This window comes from Lathyrus oleraceus, chromosome 2, assembly GCF_024323335.1.
Source record: "Lathyrus oleraceus cultivar Zhongwan6 chromosome 2, CAAS_Psat_ZW6_1.0, whole genome shotgun sequence".
Taxonomy (NCBI): domain Eukaryota; kingdom Viridiplantae; phylum Streptophyta; class Magnoliopsida; order Fabales; family Fabaceae; genus Lathyrus; species Lathyrus oleraceus.
The window spans coordinates 19,068,740-19,083,781 of record NC_066580.1 but is presented as its reverse complement, the minus strand read 5'-3'; the positions used below and the strand labels follow the sequence as shown (position 1 = coordinate 19,083,781).

At 36.2% G+C, this 15,042-nt stretch overlaps 1 protein-coding gene across 1 annotated transcript; it reads right to left on the bottom strand.

Moving 5' to 3' along the window:
- Positions 1–9,430: 9,430 nt before the first annotated feature.
- LOC127121691 (xyloglucan endotransglucosylase protein 1) lies at positions 9,431–10,749 on the bottom strand. Its single transcript, XM_051052140.1, has 3 exons — positions 10,471–10,749; positions 9,968–10,161; positions 9,431–9,842 (listed from the first exon to the last, which is right to left on the bottom strand). The coding sequence occupies exons 1-3, from the start codon at positions 10,747–10,749 to the stop codon at positions 9,431–9,433; spliced, it is 885 nt and encodes a 294-aa protein (XP_050908097.1).
- Between the last annotated feature and the right edge of the window lie 4,293 nt (positions 10,750–15,042).

Below are 15,042 nucleotides of genomic sequence, written 5' to 3'. Positions count from 1 at the left end.
GTGGTTTGTGGTTGTTGTGAAGCAAGTCTATGAGCATATAGAGTGGCTATTGTTGGAGAGTCAGGATCAGAAGGTTCAGGGTCAGAGGAAACAGTAACGTAGGGAGGTGATTCTGGCATAGAGGATGATGAAGAAGAAGAAGTGCTTTGGTGAGTTTGTGCAGGTATAGAGGGAGGAATGAAGGTTCTGGCTATGTTTAGAACTGGTGTAGGTTGGGAGGTTCTGGTGATTGAGGGTGGGATTTCAGAGGTAGTATAAATGGGTTGAGAGGAGAGAGGGTTAGAGGAAGCCATCTGAAGATTAGAGGAGACAGGAGGAACAGACTTACCAGTTGAGATTTGCAGAGGAGCTGAAGATCCGCTTCCAGAAGCTCCGTCAAGTCTGGCCTTCTTTGCTGGTGGTGCTATCTTCCTCTCAGAAACACCTCTCTTGTATCTGACTAAATCTTCTTCAGAGTCCAGACAGTCATCGAGGCTGAAATCAGAGACATCAAAACCTTCTTCCAGCAGACGATGAAGATAGAGGGCAACAGCGTCTCTGGGCTCATTCTTGAAGAATCTGGCCAGGCCATGAGGCATCTTCCTCTGATCTTTTAGAGATTCCCAGGATGTATCCAGAGTGGGCTTGACTCTAATCTCTTTGATGATTCCCATGCTTTTGAGGTTTTTGGCATTCAGAGGCTTCCCTACGTCAATTGCCAGATCATCCATACATCTGGTCTTTTCCAGTTGGTCAACCAATCCATGCTCAATGAAGACATCAGAAAGCAATCTTCCCAGAGGGATGTAAGATCTTGGCTTCATATTGTTTCTGGTTTCTTTGACAGAATCCCTCAGATATCTAAAAAGGAGAACAGGGAGGTTGATCTGGATACCCTTCTGAATACAGTATAAAATGCATTTTTGATCAGCATTTATGTAATCAGAGGAGTTGGAGGCTGGGCGATGGTGAATAGTACCCAGAATGATCTTTAGCCACACTCGGAGGTTCTGGTGTAGCTCCTTGTTCTTAGAGGGGTTTCCTTCAACATTTGGTTTGAAGATAGTTGGGTTGATGACTTCAGTGATGCGCTTAGACCTGGGAGGAATGTTGTAAATCCTTTTTCCTCCACTTTCCTCCATATTCAACAAGGAGGCAATTGATGCTTCAGTGATAACACTCTTTACCCCTAGAACAAAAGAGACAATGAATTGGTCATCTGCATCAGCATGTCTCCAGAACTCCTTGACCAGAAGAGGGTAGATAGGACCATAAAGCCTGTTGAAGTAGGTTTCCCATCCTTGTTGACGAAGTTCCTTAGTGAGATCAACGCCATTTCTTCTTAGGTTGTCAAAATCAACCAAAGATTCACACAAAACATCCAAACCTTCAAAGGGAGTTGAAAGGTTTATGTGGCGTTCTCGGTCAAGAATGTGGGGTTCTTGATAAACAGGGGTTATAGAAACACCGGTGACGGTTGGAGTTGGAATACTAGAGGTTTGAGCGGTGGAACTTGACTCCATTTGCTGTGAGTAGTTGAACAGTTGTTGTTGTTGAGCATCCATTGAAAAAAAAGAAGATGAAGATTGATGAAGATGAAGAAACTTGCAGAGAATGCTTCGAGAGAGAGGGTTTAGGGTTTTAGAGTGAGTGAGAGTGATAAGTGTGAAATGTGAGAGAAAGTGTTTATATACTCTAAGTAAAACACATGCAAAACGACACCTCAGAATGCGTTAGACACAACACTCAAAATAGCACGCTTGGGGGGAAAAATGATTACAGCTAATAAATGAATGTCTAATCCCAACAGTACGCACACTGCTCTAGGAGATTTCAAACGTTCTGACCTTTGATTTCTATTGACAGCTGTCTAGAAGTTCTAGGGTTAGACATTTAATGCTCCACGTGTTGATGTATCTGATCTTCAGGAATACCAAAGGATTGGTTTCTGAAGATTTCTAACTCAGATATCTTCTTAACTTGTAGAAGTATCAGAGTCAGAGGCAGAAGTGTATTTGTTTTTATCAGAGTCTCATTTTACATGTTCAGAGCCAAATTTTACTCAGGGCAATTTTTAATGTTCAGATTTTCTAATATAAAAAGAAATCTATCTTCAGCTAGAGGCTTAGTAAAGATATCTGCCCATTGATGTTCTGTATCAATGAACTTTAATGTTACTATCCCTTTCTGAACATAGTCTCTGATAAAATGATGTTTTATTTCTATGTGTTTGGCTCTGGAATGTAGAATAGGATTCTTACTTAAACAAATAGCAGCAGTATTATCACAAAAGATAGGAATGTTACTCTCAAATATCTGAAGATCTTCTAGCTGATGCTTCATCCAGAGCATCTGAGTTGTGCACAGTGATGCTGAGATGTATTCTGCTTCTGCAGTTGATAAAGCAATAGTTGACTGTCTTTTGCTAGCCCAGGAGATTAGATTGTTTCCCAGAAGCTGGCAATTCCCAGATGTGCTTTTTCGTTCTATTCTATCTCCTGCATAATCTGCATCACAATAACCAGAAAGTATATACTCTGATGTTTTCTCATACATCAGGCCCAGGTTAGGAGTTCCTTTCAGATACTTAAGAATTCTCTTAACAGCTGTTAAATGAGATTCTCTAGGATTTGATTGGAATCTGGCACAAAGACAGACGCTAAAGAGAATATCAGGACGAGTAGCAGTCAGATAGAGAAGAGAGCCTATCATACCTCGATAGAGCTTCTGACAAACCTTGTTGCTTACCTCTTCCTTTTCCAGAATGTAAGTTGGGTGCATGGGAGTCTTTGCAGAGTTGCATTCAGTCATGTCAAACTTCTTCAGAACGTCTTTAATGTATTTACTTTGATGGACGTATGTGACTTCTGGAGTTTGATTAATTTGAATTCCCAGAAAGAATTTTAGTTCTTGCATTAAACTCATTTCAAATTCTGCCTGCATTAACTTAGAAAATTCTTGGCAAACAGAGATATTAGCAGAACCAAAAATAATATCATCAACATAAATTTGGCATATCATGAGATCATTATTAAGGTTTTTACAGAAGAGTGTAGAATCAACTTTCCCTCTGATAAAATTTTGTTCCAGAAGAAAATTGCTTAAGCGTTCATACCAAGCTCTGGGAGCTTGTTTAAGTCCATATAAGGATTTCTTAAGTTTAAAAACATGTTCTGGAAAATTTGAGTTTTCAAAGCCTGGAGGTTGATTGACATACACTTCTTCTGAAATATAACCATTAAGAAATGCACTCTTGACATCCATTTGGTATAATTTGATAGAATGATTAATAGCAAAAGATACAAGAAGACGAATAGATTCTAACCTCGCGACTGGAGCAAAGGTTTCATTATAATCAATACCTTCTTGTTGACTATAACCTTGAGCTACCAGTCGAGCTTTGTTTCTGACAACTTCTCCTTTCTCGTTCAGTTTGTTTCTGAAAACCCATCTGGTTCCAATGACATGAGTGCCTCTGGGTTTAGGAACGAGATCCCAGACATCATTCTTGGAGAATTGATCTAATTCTTCTTGCATAGCTGCCACCCAATCGTTATCTAGAAGAGCTTCATCACAGGACATAGGCTCAATCAGAGACACTAGTCCCAGAGGAATATCTTCAGAGGTTCTGAAGGTAGATCTGGTTCTAACAGGTTCATCTTTGTTTCCCAAAATCAAATCTTCAGATACGTTAATACGACTTTTAACTTTCCTTGGAATTTCTGGAGATTTAATTTCTTCAGAGTCTGGAGTGACAGTTGCTTCTGGAGTTTTCTCAGATTCTACAAGAGTGATTTCCAAATCTGCAAACTTTTCAACTAGCTTTGACTTTTCAGGGTCAAGCTTATCATCAAATCTGACATGAATTGATTCCTCCACAATTTTGGTTTCTGTGTTGTATACTCTATAGCCTTTAGAGCGTTCAGAGTATCCTAACATAATACCTTTCTGTGCTTTGGAATCAAACTTGTTCAGATGTTCTTTAGTATTTAATATAAAACAAGAGCATCCAAAAGGATGAAAATATGAGATGTTGGGTTTTCTTCCTTTACACAGTTCATAGGGAGTCTTTTCTAGAATAGGTCTTATAGAGATTCTATTCTGAATATAACACGCTGTATTTACAGCTTCTGCCCAAAAGTGCTTTGCTACATTTGTTTCATTGATCATGGTTCTGGCCATCTCTTGGAGTGTCCTATTCTTCCTCTCTACAACTCCATTTTGTTGTGGAGTTCTAGGGCAGGAGAAATCATGGGATATTCCATTAGAATCAAATAATTCTTCAAAATCTTTGTTTTCAAATTCTCCACCATGATCACTTCTGACTCTAACAATTTTGGAGTCAAATTCTTTTTGCACTTTGGAACAGAAACTGGTGAATACAGAGTGAGACTCACTCTTGTGCTTTAGGAATTTTACCCATGTCCAGCGACTGTAATCATCAACGATTACTAGTCCATACTTCTTTCCATTGACTGATGCTGTTTTCACAGGACCAAATAAGTCAATGTGAAGAAGCTCCAGAGGCTTAGAGGTAGAAACAACATTTTTCTTTTTAAAAGATGTTTTTGAAAACTTTCCTTTCTGACAAGCTTCACACAGAGCATCTGAAGAAAACTTCAGTTTAGGTAAGCCTCTGACTAACTCAAGTTTAGTTAGCTGAGAAAGTTTTCTCATGCTAATGTGGCCTAAGCGTCTATGCCATACCCATTGCTCTTCGTGAACTGACATTAAACATTTAACATTTTGATCTTTTAAATCAGAAAGATTTATTTTATAAATGTTGTTTTTCCTCTTGCCTGTGAAAAGGACAGAGCCATCGTTCTGATTAATGGCTTTACATGTTTTTTGATTAAAGATTACATCATAACCGTTATCACTTAATTGACTTATGGATAACAAGTTATGCATTAATCCTTCTACATAAAGAACATCAGATATAGAGGGAAGAGTACCATTACCAATAGTTCCGGAGCCTCTGATCCTTCCTTTCTGATCTCCTCCGAAGCCTACGAATCCAGAGTCTTTAAGTTCCAGGCTTTGGAACATAGACTTTCTTCCCGTCATATGTCGCGAGCATCCAGAGTCCAGGTACCATGACTGGTGTCTGAATTTTGCTGCATAGGATATCTGCAACATAGATAATCTTATCTTTCGGTACCCAGAATCTCTTGGGTCCTTTCAGATTAGTTTTCCCAGAGTTTCTTACAACTTTGGGTCTTCTAGCATTTTTAAATTTGTGTTCTTGTGTGTGTGTGTAGTGATATGAAAAAGGCGATTTAATTTGGTTACTGGTAGAGGTTTCATCTTCCTTAGGATCATACCCAATTCCCCTTTTATTATTCTGACTTACTCCATAAATCATGGATGCCATAATACTCCTGTCTATTCCATTCTTCAGAAATTTTTGAAAGGCTTCTTCATATTTATAAATAATTTCATTTGAAGTTTGTGGTGCTTGAGACAACGCTTCTTCTAATTCTAAGCTTTTTGTTTTAGCTCCATCTCTTTCTAACGTTAAAGATTTGATTGTATCTTCTTGTGATAGAATTGTTATCTCAAGTTCACTACACTCTTCAAATTTTGCTTTAAGACAGCCTTTAACGTTTTTAAACTTTTGTTTTAATTTCTGATAAGAAGTAAGAGTTTCTGACAAACATGATTCTAAGTCAGATCTAGAAAGTTCAGAAAATACCTCTTAAGATTCTTCGTCTGAACAGCTGGATGTGGTAGCCATAAGTGCTACGTTGGCTTGTTCATCAGAGTCAGATTCTGATGATCCAGATTCACTGTCATCCCAGGTAGCCATCAGTCCTTTCTTTGTTCTGAAGGTGTTTTTCTTGAAGCTTTCTTTCCTAGGGTTGTCCTTCTTCAACTTGGGGCATTCATTTCTGTAATGTCCTGTTTCTTTACATTCATAACAGGTAATATCTTTGTTAGCTTTACCTTTTGAAGTTGACTCTGATCGATCCCCTCTGGGTCTAGGTCTTCTGAAGTTGTTGTTCCTCTTTTTCCAGAGTTGCTTGACTCTTCTGGTTAGTAGGGACAACTCTTCTTCATCATCAGAGTCTTCTGGTTCAGAATCGTCAGTGTCTTCAGCTTCTGCCTGGAGAGCTTTGGTTCTGTCAGGCTTCCGTCTTTCAGATCTGGACTTAAGCGCCACTGACTTGTTCTTTTTCTGAGGCTCATCCTCCTCTAGTTCTATCTCATGGCTTCTGAGAGAGCTAACAAGTTCTTCAAGGCTGATATTGTTCAGATCCTTTGATAACTTCAGAGCAGTAACCATTGGTCTCCATTTCTTTGGCAGACTTCTGACTATCTTCTTAACATGATCTGCAGTCGTGTATCCTTTGTCTAGCACTTTAATACCTGCAATAAGAGTTTGAAATCTGGAAAACATAGCTTCTATAGCTTCATCATCTTCCATCTTGAAGGCTTCATACTTCTGGATAAGCGCCAGAGCCTTCGTCTCCTTGACTTGGAAGTTTCCTTCATGGGTCATCTTCAGAGAGTCAAGTATATCTTTGGCTGTCTCTCTGTTGGTGATTTTTTCATATTCGTTGTATGATATAGCATTTAGAAGTATTGTTCTGGCCTTGTGGTGATTTTTGAAGTCACGTTTCTGATCTTCTGACATTTTGCTTCTGGGAACTTCAGCTCCATTTAAGACTGGAGGTTTGTATCCATCTGTGACAATGTCCCAGAGGTCAGCATCATAACCCAGAAAGAAACTTTCGATTCTGTCTTTCCAGTAATCAAATTTTTCTCCATCAAAAACAGGAGGCTTGGCATTGTAAGAATCTCTTTCATTTGAGTGGGCCATTGTTTTTCTCGTACTGGATCTCTCTACACGGTTAAGTGTTTGATTAGAAAATCAATAACAGAGCCGGAGCTCTGATACCAATTGAAGGTGAGAAAAACAAGAAAGGGGGGGTTTGAATTGTTTGAAAAATAAGCGCTTTTCAAAAATGAAAATCACACAATGATTTTATACTGGTTCGCTTATAACACAAAGCTACTCCAGTCCACCCGGCCAAGGTGATTTCGCCTTCAACAAGGACTTAATCCACTAATCTTGAAAGATTACAAACAACACCTAAGAGAGAAGAAAATCTCTTAGTCTTCTCAAGTCTACAGACCACACAAAGTCACTTGAGGAAATCAAACAAATAAAATATACAAGATATGTAATCTAGAGTGCTTCTAAGAAAGCAAGTATTACAAACTTAAGAACAGATTTTTCACTTAATAAGCAAAAGCTTAGTGAAATTCTTTGAGAGCAAAGATGATTTTCTTGAGCGTGAAATAATTCAGTATAGTTTTGGCTAGTTGATTTCTTGTTACTGAATGTTGATTGCATCTCTATTTATATATGAGTTGGAGTAGAGTTGAATCTGGTGGATATTAAACTGAGTTTACTCCATCACTTAAATAGCTTCTGCAGTTTAACTTTTCATCTTTGAAGTGACTACTTACCACAAGTAGTATCTTCTCTCTTGGAAGTGGAGATTAACGTCTCTTTCTCTGTTTAGGAAATCTATTTGAAAATCTTTACTTGACTTGAACGTTACTTCTTCATGATTAGCAAATCCATAATCAGAGTATTTGTGTTTTCTGGAGAATCTTGGAATCTTGCTTCTGATGTTGATCTCTTGAGAGTTCAGATGGCGCTGATAACGTTTCTCCAGAATCAGAGCTTCTAGACTTTACTTCATGTTCAGATGCTTCTGATACTTTGCAGTTTTGTCCAGAGTCAGACTTTCTTGAACGAGATTCCACTTCAGATGCTTCTGATACTTGAGAATTTGTATCTGATCTTGTTGTGCATCTGATGACATCATCAGATTTATTACTTCTTTCTTTAGAACCCTGCACACTTAGAAACTTTTCGTTAGGGTGCCATTTTTGGTTTCATCCTTTGTTATCATCAAAATCAAGGAATCTGTTGTAGAACAATTTTTGTTCTTACAGCATCATGCCTTTAGAATGCTAAATCTCAAAGTTGACTTCAAAGGACTTCCTTTCCAAAACTCATTCTTTGTCCATTTCTCTTATTGTGTTGTGAACTTTTTGATGTTTGCTCTTGTGTGATAGGGATTCCATCTTGAGATAGTAAGAATGACCATTATCATGAGTAGCCAAGTTAAGAGAGACTAGCCAAAGGGAGATCCTAGGAGCTTGAATCTAAATATTTGATTGATTGCTTGTTGTTTGCTAAGTCCAAAGGAAAGGAGCATCTTGAATCATCTCTATGATTTCAAGAAAAGGAACTCCAAGGGTTTTATCTCTTCTCTTATCTTTGTATGCTTTAGGACTAGCCCTTCTATTCTTCTCCTCACTCTAACCCAAGCCAAACTCTTTATGCGCAAACTTTGACTTTGTTTCAAATTAGAAACCTAGGCCTTATGCCTTTGACTTTTCAAAAATCTTTTCATTAATACTCATTGTGAACAAATCTTAATCCAACTTTGACCTCATTTTGTAAATAAATCTAACTTGTAAATACAACTCACTTCAAGTTGATTTTGTGGTTCCAATGGTCACCTTTGCTAAACCTTTTCATAAACATTAGTCATAGGTTTGAGTTATCATAGTGGTTGATGTAAACCTCATCTTGTCCTTAGTGATTGGACTATAAGTCTTCCATACTTATTATAGGGTTAACCCCTCACTAGTATGTTGAAGCTCTCCTCACATGGTGGATTGTTGGTTTAGGTTGAGTTTTCTCCCTTTGATAACAAAAGACCTTAAGGCTTTTGACAAATCAATTCACCAATTTTTTTGAGATTTTTACCCCGAACTACGAGGTTTTGATCCTACCTTTGTGATGGTACGTAGGCAATATGTTCATCCATTCAAACAACAAAATTGTAAATATAATATATTCTCTTCTCATCCCTCCAATCCTTTGCACATATTTTCACAAATACCAACCTACAACACACATTTTGCAAAAAGAGGTTCCCTTAGAGTACTAAGGATGTTTTGGGTGCGTAAAACCTTCCCATCTCATAACCAACCCCCTTACCTAGATCTCTGACATTTTTATTAGTTTTTGATTTGATAAAACTTCTTACTTGACTTTTGTTTGCTTTTTAGCCTTTCCTTTGGACAAATAAAAGTGCGGTGGCGACTCGAATTGTATGTTTATTTTTGATTTGGTCAATAAACCATAAGGTAACGAATACCCCGCTACAGTTAACACCTAAGAAAGTAACATATATTTAAAGAGAAAATTGCAGTACGCTAATTTTTTTTATTATATTTAATTTTTTAATAAATACATAAAATTTGAATTAATTTGATTGGTACCATTTTCTTATGATACTTAATAATTCACCAATGAATAAATATATATTTTTACTATCTAATAAAACAATAAAAAAATTCATTTCACAATATATATATTTAACCACAAGAAGCACCAAGATTACATGCAATGCAATCATCTCTATTCAAAATCTTCATCTTGAAGACCTTTACGATTATTTGTCTTACGACATTCATAAGGAAGACCATGAGCATAGCGTCTAAAATCACGACAATAATCATAAACATTCCATTTTGCATGAATCTCTTTAAGCTTCATCTTTGTTTCACCATTTAGACCTTTATTTTTTCCACTATTAAAACCGTAGCAATTATTAGATGAACTTGGAATGCATGCATTTGCATTGAAATTTCTAAAACTTGCTATGAATGGAGCCTTTGACCAATCAATCTTAACTTGTCCCCATCTTGTTGCCCATGAATCTCCATTCCATAAGGTTGTGTATAACATCATTGGTTGCCTAGTTGGAAATGCGACACCAATATTTTGCCTATTATGCATCACTCTTATTGGAATATTATCCACCAATATTCTGTAAACACGCGTCAAACATAAAAATAAATAATCTGAACGTAATCACATGTTTCAATATCATATATTGTGATGTGTCAAACACAAAACACATCTTTGATCAAAGAGGTGTCAGTGAAAACTTACATTATGCGTTGAGGATTCCAATCAATAGAATAAGTGTGAAAGTCTTGTGTGGGATCAAACCAGAGATAGTATTGCATCTCATGACCTCCATTGCCATGGGCATATAAATTGGTTGAGAGAATATATGGATCACCAGATAAATTTCCCAAAAATTCTATATCAATTTCATCATGGTGAGGTCCTTGAGAACTTAACTGCACATATATAAATATGAAATTAAATAGTCACACAATAAATAAAATATCCTCATATTTTAAAATGTGTTAGTGTGCGCAAGAATAATATAGTCTTAGATTGCAGTTTTCAATCACAATTGTGATTACAATATAAAGATTTAGATCATATGTACTCATGAATCACACACATTCACGCAATCAACATATTGATGATCGTATGATCAAGATACAATATTCTAAATTTTAAGCGCATACTAAAACTATTATAAACATGAATAAACTATTGCATTTATGAGAATATGAGAATATTGTGAATAAAACGCATACATAATATGCGGTGACAGTGCCTGCAGAGTTTTCTGGCACAAGTTTAATTTGCATGTCAAATCTTCCAAACAAATAGTCATTCTTTGATCCAATGCCAGAGCCAGAGTATTTATCCATTTCAAGTGTCATACTATTGCCACCATTTTGTATAATAGCCCTTTTATCTCCAAAAATAATGTTAAAATCAGTGTTAAAATTACCACCAAATGCAATTGCGCTAAAGTTTAAACATACACAAAGCAAGAGAAAAAAAGAGTTATTAGCATATGAAAAAGCCATAATTAATTAATGTTTGGAATAATAAAATTTAAAATAGGATATTTATATTGAAGTTTGCATTAACTGATATTGTTATAATTAGTGTAAAATACAGGGAATTCAGATCGAATTAGTTGTTTAATGTGGTTGTAACATGTTACAATTATAATTGAAAATTACAGCTCAACCTTTTTGTTTTATGAAACAACTCAGTCTTATTGAGGAACTAAAATTAGTTTTTAAAAGCAAAGAGTTAGTAAATTATTAATGGAAAAATTTTAAAATTATTTTTTAAAAGCAAAGAGTTAATAATTTTTTAATGGCAAATTTTTTTCTTTGGCTTTGTATGATTGTCATTTAAAGTTGGACACAACTTACAAACCTAAAATAGGTCAATTGACTATACTTATGAAATAGCAGTATCATTTAAAGACTTTATGTTTATCATTTTTACTTTATTAACTTCTTTTATTTAAAATCATTACCTTATTTTTTTATAATTTACTTTTTAAATTTAAACGCTTCAATTTTATTTTAAAATTCTTTCAAGATAATTTATTAAGTATAGTTTATAGTTATTAAACCATTACACAAAAATTATAGTAGACTTAAATGTATTTTGGTTCCTTTATTTTCATATAAATGGTTTTAATTCCTCCATTTTAAAATAATTTTTTTGAGTGTATAATTTTAATTTTTCATATGTTTTGGTCTCATATCTTATTTAGGTTTCATTGTGTTAACGTGGCAACACTTAGATGGACAAACTATAATATGGCATGTCAACTAAATTGTCTCTAGAATATGAAATGGATTTTAAACTTTCCATCGAGGCACGTCAGCAAAATCGATCCCAAAATGTTGTAAGAGATCAACCTAACTTAGTTAACTTTGCGATGAATGTTGATTTGTCTTATTTGTTTATTTTTTGTTTGCTCTTTCCATTACATGTTTGCTTACTTGTTTTCTTTTATGTTTTCTCTTTTTAAATATATGCTCATTATCATACTTGCCTTTGGATCCTGAGATGGTATCATGAGTAAGGCTCTACATCTAAGATTTGGAAAAAGAAGAGGGAACACATAATTTAGAATTGGAATTTATGTAGTGTTAGTCTCTAAGGACCACTCTTTGTGTGCCTAGCATGAATACTTCCCCTAGAGAAGATCTTTTCATAGATCTCATTGTAAGACATCTAGCTTGTCGCATGACGTTGATTTATGAAGGGTCCATGACTCTGGGAACCATTCTTAGAACCAGTTTCTGTTTTGGTGGTTGTGTAGTGTTAGTCTCCAAAGACCACTCCTTGTGTGTCTAATATGAAGACCCCGCCCAAAATAGACCTTTCGTCACTCTCGTCATAAAACGACTAGCCTGTTGCAGGATGTTGATACGATTATAGTCCATGACTCTAGGAACCTTATCCAAAACCTCATTGTCAATCCTATGAGTGGTTTATGGGTAGAAAGCCTATAACTATCCATTATAGAGAAACCTACCAGTTAGATTGTTCTGACAATACTCACGTTATCCCGGATCCTAACTATATATGCATTACATTTTCTTTGCATAGCAAAATACAATAAAACATTCATGCATTCACATTTCATTAGCATGCATTTCATAGCATTTTCCAAAATAAAAAAACTCATCCCACCTTTTGTCCATAAACAACAGGTTGACTTCCTGGTGCTCATATCGAACCCTTGAGAGCTACTAAAGGACAATGAAGTGCTTGGAACAAAATCAAGTTGAGCCAAGAAAGGATATGAACGTCATGAAAGGCAAGATGGATCAAATGTCGAAAGTTGTAAATCTATGGCAAGAGAGGAAGATCTTGGACAAGGCGCCGTAATCAGGAATGTTATTTCTGTCGTTCCTTCCACTCTACATCCTACATTTATTAACCTGTTGTATGGTGTTCCTCCCGAATTTTGTTCCCAACCGGTTCTTCCAGCACCTCTAAATTAGTGGTCATCATCCATTCCTCCCTAAAGGCACGGGAATCTAAATCGGAGAGGCCGTAAGTCATCTAAGTCATGCGCTATTCTTGACCCTATTCCTATACCATGTTTGCAGCTTCTACCCTATTTGATCCAACATTCGCTAGTGGTATCTAAATTCCTCGTGTCAGATCATACCCCTTATCCACTTGGGTATGATCCCAACGAGCAATGTGAATACCATATGTGGTTAATAGGGCACCCTATTGAAGTCTGTTGGTCATTCAAGGGTAAAGTTCAAGAATTTATCAACAACAAACGCCTAATCTTTGAAGAAGACAACCCGAATGTTGAGTGTGGGTATCACATCGAAACAATGGGGTATGCTATAGAAGAGTGCAAGAGCATTCAGATCAAGTTGCATAAGCTAGTCAAGATGAAAGATGTAACACCCCGATGAAATAAGGCTAATTATTTAATTTAAATTAATATAATATTTATTAATTTAATTAATTAATTGGAAATATTATTGGATTATTATTATTATTGGAAAATATATATATGTTGGAAATAAGGAAAAGAGCCCATTTGGAGTAAAAAGGTTTTTACGTGAAAAGCAGAGAAACGATCGTGAAAGAGGAAAAGGGCAAAGAGACAGAGCAAGGGCTGAAGGTTGAAGAGAGAAAAGCTTGGAGCTCAAAGATTTGCCGGATTAATCAGGTAAGGGGGGTTTATCGTCGTTTAATGGGTATTATAGATTAACATGTAATGGGTAGTGATAAACCGTGGAATTGACCCTAATTGGGATTTAGAATGCTGAGAAAATTGTGATGAATAAGTTGTAAGAAAACTGGAATTGAATCGATAATTGTATGTGTTGTGATTTTCCGATAATGTAGCTTTTTACGGAAGTTGAATCGGAGGTCCGGAAGTCCTCCAACGGCGGAAAATGCGGAGAACTCTGCATTCTGCCTTGTGTTAGCGCAGGAACTACTGTTTTGTCTGCGTTAACCGGTTAACCCAGGGCGTTAACCGGTTAACACTGTTATATTTTGTGAAAATGTGCTGTTTTGCCTGCGTTAACCGGTTAACCCAGGGCGTTAACCGGTTAACACTGTTGCGTTTTGCCAGAAAGTGTATTTTGCCTGCGTTAACCGGTTAACCCAGGGCGTTAACCGGTTAACACTGTTGGAAATTGGAAAAATTGATATTTTAACGTTGTGAACATAATTGGTGATTGACCTATTATCGTTAATTTTGATGAGTAATTTTGTTGAGTTTATGTTATGAAGTGTTGATACAAATATGTTGATAAGTTGTATTAAAGTTGTTGAAAATACTGAGTTGTAGGCTTGGTGAGCCAAAGTTGATTATAAGTTGGTTATAAGTTGATTAGGTTGAAAACCTTGTTGTGTTGCTGTTATTATTATGTTGTCGGAATTGTAAAGTCGTGTATGCCATGTACATTCATATGCATTAAATCGGAGCTTTGCTCACACCACGTTGGCCTGGATTGGCAAAATTTTAAGTTGAAAGTTGAAGGCTTATGCCTTGATGCCCACTAAAATGGCAATGATTTTAAGTTGGGAGTTTTACTCCGAATGGTACCACATGCATGACGAGTCGAGTCTCATTAGAGTTGCATTATGTTGGTTTGTTGTATGTGTATCAGTGGTATTGATCTTGAGTATGTATATGAGTTGTGTTGATATTGGGTGATTAATGAGTTAAATTACTTAACATAACATGATAATTTATAATGCTTGTTATATCGATTGAGGAACTCACCCTTACAACTATTTTTCAGGTAACGAGCAGTGATTGAGTAGAAGCTAGTGCCTGGAGTCTAGTGTAGTCTACTTAGTGGGTCGTGCTCTGATAGATGTAACATCGGGACGGGATGTTTTAATTGTTTTATTGTTGGTTGTGGACTATTTTTCCATGTAAAACGTTATGTGCTTGAATGGTTGGTTGATTTATATCCGCTGCGAATTATGCAAAGCTGTTATTTTGATTAAATAAAGAGCATGACAGTTATTATGGTTTGAAGTAGTTGTGTGACACCCTTGGTGCATATTTACTCTGATTGATATGTTGTTATTTTAATTATATATTTGGGGTATTTTAGAAGGGTGTTACAAAAGACCCAAGCCTTGATGGTTTAAACCAAAGGCCTGGCAAAGAGAAAATCCAAAAACCTCTTGGATCATTCAAGATCCTATACCACAAAGAGAAGGTCAGGCCTATGGTAGATGAAATGAAATTATTTCTTGACGAGGATGTTGAAACAGCAGTCGGAAAGGCCATCACCCATACAAATGAAGACAAATAAGAGCTGAGAGATAATTTCAAGAAGGCTGCATCTTGTGAG